Here is a 6,520-nt window from a genome sequence, read left to right as displayed (position 1 = left end):
GGCAAAGTGTACTTAAAGGTTGGTGTTTTTATTGGCACATAGTGAGATGATTGCCAAAAAATAATGTAAACATTTTTTTTTTGGCACCCTTAGTCTTCGGGGTAGCGTAGAGTTTGCATTTCAATTCATTGAATTTCGCCAAAATAGCTGATCTGGAATGTGTTCGTTTTGGCAAATTTCTGTTAGGGTACTAAACGTGGAAGGATTGTGTGTCCATCATTTAAAGTTTAGATGATTGCCAAAAAAAAAAAAAAGCTTATTCTACAGGGTATGGGAAGGTTTGCGTATCAATTTAAAATAATAATAAAATAACTGATCTGGAATGTATCTATTTTGGCATCTTTCTCTAAGGTACCAAGTACAGGAATAGTGTGCCAAAAAGTTTGTGTTTCCATCATCAAAAGTTGAGATGATTGCCAAAATTAATGGATCCATTTTTTGGCACCCTTATTCTCAGGAATGTTTACGTTTGCATATTCCAATGTCGCCAAAATAAGTTATCCGGAATGGAAACATTTTGGCACCTTTCTGTTCTGGCACGAGACATAAGGATAAGCGCTTAAAGGTTTGAGTTTACATCATTAAAAATTGAGATGATTGCCAAAACTGATGCATGATCCAATTTTTTGGCACCCTTATTCTTCGGGGTATGCAAAAGTTTGTGTTTTCATCATCGAATGTTGCTAAAATACCTGATATGGAATGCATGTTTTAGCAACTTTCTGATAGGGTACCAAGTACAGGGATAGTGCTGATACCACTTTTTGGGATGCCAAGCTAAGTGGTGAGGAACCTAAAAGTGTGTGTTTCCATTGTAACACATTGAGTACTAAAACAGTTTATCCGTATAATACCACTTTTTGGAACCCTTTGGTTGAATGTGGGAACCAAAATATTATCATGTACCACTTTTTGTTAGCATTTCACTGGTATACAAAGCACAGGAGAAAGGTACCGAAAAGTTTACATTTTCTTTATAAGTTGAGAAGAGAACCAAAACGGTTTATCCGAGGGGTGTCCAAACTTTCTCCAGGGAGGGCCACGTAAATAAAACTTGAAGTCTGCGGGGGCCACTTTGATACGTTTTGTGCGTTAAAATTATTCAAACCAAAACAATGTAGGTCAGTCAATACATGCTCAACTTTTTGAACACAACATCCATATCTTAGCTTTGTGTTATTGGTAAAAAGTAATATTCTACGTAATTCTGCCTTAAATTAAGCATTTTAAATCATAAAGATGGCTAAATGAACCAAAAATACCAATACTAAAGAAGTATTGGAAACTAGACAAGACCGATACAGTTAGCCAATGCTATTCAGTATCCTGGCCACTGATTGGCTCAGCCTCAGGCAGCATTACTAACTTGCATGCTAACTTGTTTAGCAAATTTTTGCAGCCAAACACCTCAGAGTCATATAACTTGGTACTTGACACATGCGAACTGTTAGCATGCTAACATTACCATGCTAACTTTTTTTGGCCAGTTTTGCAGCCAACACCTCAAAGTCGTTCTATTTGGTACTTGATACATGCATAACTGTTAGCATGTTAATTTTTTTTTTTAATAATTTTGCATGCGTACACTTTATAGTCATATAACCTGGTACTTGGCGCATTCTGTTAGCACGCTAACGTTAGCATATAGGTTTCGCTTGCTTATTTCAATGTTTTGTTTTTTCATGTAGTAATCTAATTCAAAATGTGTTTATTTTGTTTTTATGTGTCGCGGGCCAATGAATCAACAAGCCACAAACTGCTTTGGACACCCCCGGTGTATCCGTATGATACCACTTTTTGGCATCCTTTGGTTGAATGTGGAAAGGGAAAATAATAAGTACAAACCCCGTTTCCATATGAGTTGGGAAATTGTGTTAGATGTAAATATAAACGGAATACAATGATTTGCAAATTATTTTCAACCCATATTCAGTTGAATATGCTACAAAGACAACATATTTGATGTTCAAACTGATAAACATTTTTTTTTTGCAAATAATCATTAACTTTAGAATTTGATGCCAGCAACACGTGACAAAGAAGTTGGGAAAGGTGGCAACAAATACTGATAAAGTTGAGGAATGCTCATCAAACACTTATTTGGAACATCCCACAGGTGAACAGGCAAATTGGGAACAGGTGAGTGCCATGATTGGGTATAAAAGTAGATTCCATGAAATGCTCAGTCATTCACAAACAAGGATGGGGCGAGGGTCACCACTTTGTCAACAAATGCGTGAGCAAATTGTTGAACAGTTTAAGAAAAACCTTTCTCAACCAGCTATTGCAAGGAATTTAGGGATTTCACCATCTACGGTCCGTAATATCATCAAAGGGTTCAGAGAATCTGCAGAAATTACCGCACGTAAGCAGCTAAGCCCGTGACCTTCGATCCCTCAGGCTGTACTGCATCAACAAGCGACATCAGTGTGTAAAGGATATCACCACATTGGCTCAGGAACACTTCAGAAACCCACTGTCAGTAACTACAGTTGGTCACTACATCTGTAAGTGCGCAAAGTTGAAAAGCCAGCATGTGTGATGGTATGGGTGTGTATTAGTGCCCAAGACATGGGTACCTTACACATCTGTGAAGGCGCCATTAATGCTGAAAGGTACACACAGGTTTTGGAGCAACATATGTTGCCATCCAAGCAACGTTACCATGGACGCCCCTGCTTATTTCAGCAAGACAATGCCAAGCCACTTGTTACATCAACGTGGCTTCATAGTAAAAGAGTGCGGGTACTAGACTGGCCTGCCTGTAGTCCAGACCTGTCTCCCATTGAAAATGTGTGGCGCATTATGAAGCCTAAAATACCACAACGGAGACCCCCGGACTGTTGAACAACTTAAGCTGTACATCAAGCAAGAATGGGAAAGAATTCCACCTGAGAAGCTTAAAAAATGTGTCTCCTAAGTTCCCAAACGTTTACTGAGTGTTGTTAAAAGGAAAGGCCATGTAACACAGTGGTGAACATGCCCTTTCCCAACTACTTTGGCACGTGTTGCAGCCATGAAATTCTAAGGTAATTATTATTTGCAAAAAAAAAAATAAAGTTTATGAGTTTGAACATCAAATATCTTGTCTTTGTAGTGCATTCAATTGATTATGGGTTGAAAAGCATTTGCAAATCATTGTATTCCGTTTATATTTACATCCAACACAATTTCCCAACTCATATGGAAACGGGGTTTGTATTACTTTTTGGTAACCTTTCACTGGTATAGCAAGGGCAGGAGAAAGGTACCAAAAAGTTAGCATTTACAGTCCCATAGGTGGCGATAATAACCAAAATAGTTTATCCGTCTTTTTGGAACCCTGCAGTTGGGTGGGGGGACCAAAATAACTGGTCTGTGATGGACCACTTTTGGTACCTACTGTGTATCAGGCAAGGTGCCAAAAATGTTGCTATTACCAAAAGTCAAAAATAATTCAAAAATATATTTATCTGTATGGTAACACTTTTTTTTTGGCACCCAGCTGTAGGGCGGGCTACCTAATTCAGTTACGGTGCCCAAAAAAAAAAAGTTTGTGATTTATCAGTTTTTGGTACCCTTCCATTGGGGCACCAAACACAAACATACAGTAGGGTACTAAAATGTTTGTGTTTCCATCATAAATTGTGTAGAGTACTAAAATAGTTTGTCTACCACCACTTTTTGGAACAATTCAGGTGAGTCGGTGGGACCAAAAAAAAAAACAAAAAAAAAACGGGTACGAGATGAGTCAGGTTTTGGCACCCTTCCATTGGGGGTACACGGCACAGTGATAAGGCACCAAGTTGAGGAAAAGTTTTTTTCTGTTGGGCGAGTTACCAAAATAAAGTGCCAAGAAAACTGGTCAGTGATGCATCGGGATACCACACACAGACATCGTCAGAAGTCGGTAAGGGTGCCAAAGCGTACCGAGCTGAACCGGACCGCCTGGTGGAAAGCGCGACATGAAGGCACATCGGCAACAACGTGACGGTGTGATCAGTAGGTGGTCCACGTAAGGGGGCGGAGTCTGACAAACAGGAAAGAGTTGACCATATTTGGGTATTGTTGAAGTCAATATGGTTGTCAAAGTGCATTCAAAGGGGATTGAATGGGGGTCCACAACGGGAACAAGGGAAGTATTGAAAACCTGTACCTTGACGCGGTAATACTTTAAATTATGACGCGTACTGCCAGTACGCCCTACCAAATCCTCCTTAGAGACATTCGTACATGCGCAGCGAGCGCTCCAGTTGCTGCACCACGCGCTGGTAGAAGGCGATCTGCTCCCTGAGGTACGCCTGCATCATGTCTTTAAAGTCCACCTCGCGCTGCCTGTGGAAGTGGCTCATCTCCGCCTGCAGCGCGAAGCCCACCGTCCGGCAGCGCTTACGGATGCCGTCCGCCTCGTCCTGGTCCATCTTGCCCTCGTCCGTCATGCGCTGGCTCTCCTTCACCTTGGCGAAGGCACCTTGGAGGCGACAAACAAAAGACGTTGGTCTCGTCAACATGACTGGCGAGTACAGACCTCACGTTTTATTACAACTTGTTCTCAAACTCAGCTCCCAAAGTACCACCATAAGGGACGACATTAAAACACAGTAGCGTAGTAGGCCTAAGTAGTCCCTAAAAACAAGGCAGAGGTTTTATTTAACACGTATATTTTATATTTTTGGCCACTGTAACATCACACACACACTGTAAAAAAAAAAACATCTGCACAATTTACGTTAGAAGACCGGCAGCTGTGATTGCCAGAAATTCTATGTAAAAAAACACAGTCACGATGTTGTCGGAGGTAGATATTTACATATACAGCTAGTGTTACATTGTGGTCTTTTGGTTGTCTGCAAATACTGTGTGCTAACCTTGACTTTGGAATGTAAGGAGGAGAGATACTCCTTTTCCTTATCTGTTCTTGTGTCCAGCTGCGGAGGACAATGGGCATGTGTTTGGGCTGGAAAGACAAGACAACGAGGGTGGGAGGGAGAGAGACTTTATAGAAGAGAAGGTTTCTATATTTTAGATCAGACCATTTTAGCTGCGCGATTGAATGTTCTATGCTGGACTGGTCTCATTATATTTCCAAAGCTTTGGGGATAAAATTACAAAATACCTATTCTGTCTCTGGTGGTTCTTCTACTCAGCTTTCAGTGTCATAAAAGAGCTTGGGAGCGACCAGAAACTTGAATTCCCTGGGAGGAACAACTGGTCCAAACGCAACAATGATAGGACATTTCGGTATGTTGATGTTGAATCCGTAAAATTTAAAGTTGATAACTGTTTTGCTTACGGTAAACTACTATGAAAAAAACTGATGTATGGTTAACCTGTTGACAAAAAAATAGATAGAATTTACGGTAAAACACTGGCAGCTGTGGTTTTTAGTATTGCCAATCAGCCTTGTCAGGTTCAAACACTGATGACATCTATTAAACAAGACAAGAAGCACGGAATTAAACAGAGACAGAATTAAATTTGGCTCAGTTGAGGAGAGACGTCTGGACTGTACTCTTGTACAGTCTCACCACGCTCTGACAAAAGATTGTACACCTCCTCTGTTATTTGGACTTTCCCTGATTACATGGCAACAGCTGTTTCTAAGGCACGGGAGTCGTAAACAGCCATCGCTTTTGGTTACAGAACAGTTCAAAGAAAAGGTCGTAAAACGGTGGTATAGCTCGGTTGGTAGAGTGGCCGTGCCAGCAACTTGAGGGTTGCAGGTTCGATCCCCGCATCCACCATCCTAGTTACTGCCGTTGTGTCCTTGGGCAAGACACTTTACACACCTGCTCCAAGTGCCACCCACACTGGTTTAAATGTAACTTAGACATTGGGTTTCACTATGTAAAGCGCTTTGAGTCACTAGAGAAAAGCGCTATATAAATATAATTCACTTCACTTCACAAAACAGTTCAAAGAAAAGGTCGCCTGGAAGGGAGTCAGGTCCTGCTTCCTCTTCGCTTTGTAGATCTCGGGTCAAGACAAAATCTTTCTGTGGATTACAATACATGAAAGAAACAGAACACCTTCATGTTGCTTCCCATCCTACACAGTGGAGTTTTACAAGCCTTCATCTTGGTAGGATCAAAGACAGCTTTTGTCCTTTCGCCAGGAACTCATGGCAACACAAAAGTTTTGTGATAACTTAGATACAATTATTCTGACAGCCTATCCCCAGGTGCATGCCTTTGGAGGTGGAAGGTAGCCGGAGTACCCGGAGAGAACCCACGCAGTCACAGGAAGAACGTGCAAACTCCACACGGAAAGATCCCTAATCCGGGTATCGAACGCAGAACTTTCTCACTGTGAGGCAGGAACGCTAACAACAGCCCCACCGTGCTGCCCCGTCACCAATACTACTATTTGCAAAAAATGCCTGTGTTTCCAAGACATGTGAGAGGTACATGAGGATTTTAACTTGAAAGTATTTGTACAACCTTTCACTGGACAACTCACAACACGGCTACAAAGTGAGCTATTAAAATTGTGCCTTAAATGCTGTGTATCTTTTAAATAACCGCGTGGTTCATTTCCATGC

At 41.2% G+C, this 6,520-nt stretch overlaps 1 protein-coding gene across 1 annotated transcript in view; it reads right to left on the bottom strand.

Annotated features, from left to right (window-relative positions):
• Positions 1-2,922: 2,922 nt before the first annotated feature.
• Positions 2,923-6,520, bottom strand: part of snx33 (sorting nexin 33) — a 48,846-nt gene continuing 45,248 nt past the window's right edge. Inside the window, exon 3 of the mRNA XM_061924905.2 lies at positions 2,923-4,450. Within this exon, the coding sequence (XP_061780889.1) occupies positions 4,197-4,450 (254 nt within the window). The 3' untranslated portion in view covers positions 2,923-4,196. The remainder of the gene's footprint in view (positions 4,451-6,520) is intronic.

Source organism: Nerophis lumbriciformis, linkage group LG29 (assembly GCF_033978685.3).
Source record: "Nerophis lumbriciformis linkage group LG29, RoL_Nlum_v2.1, whole genome shotgun sequence".
Lineage (NCBI taxonomy): Eukaryota > Metazoa > Chordata > Actinopteri > Syngnathiformes > Syngnathidae > Nerophis > Nerophis lumbriciformis.
The sequence above is the reverse complement of the archived record's forward strand: the minus strand, read 5'-3'. Positions and strand labels throughout refer to the sequence as shown.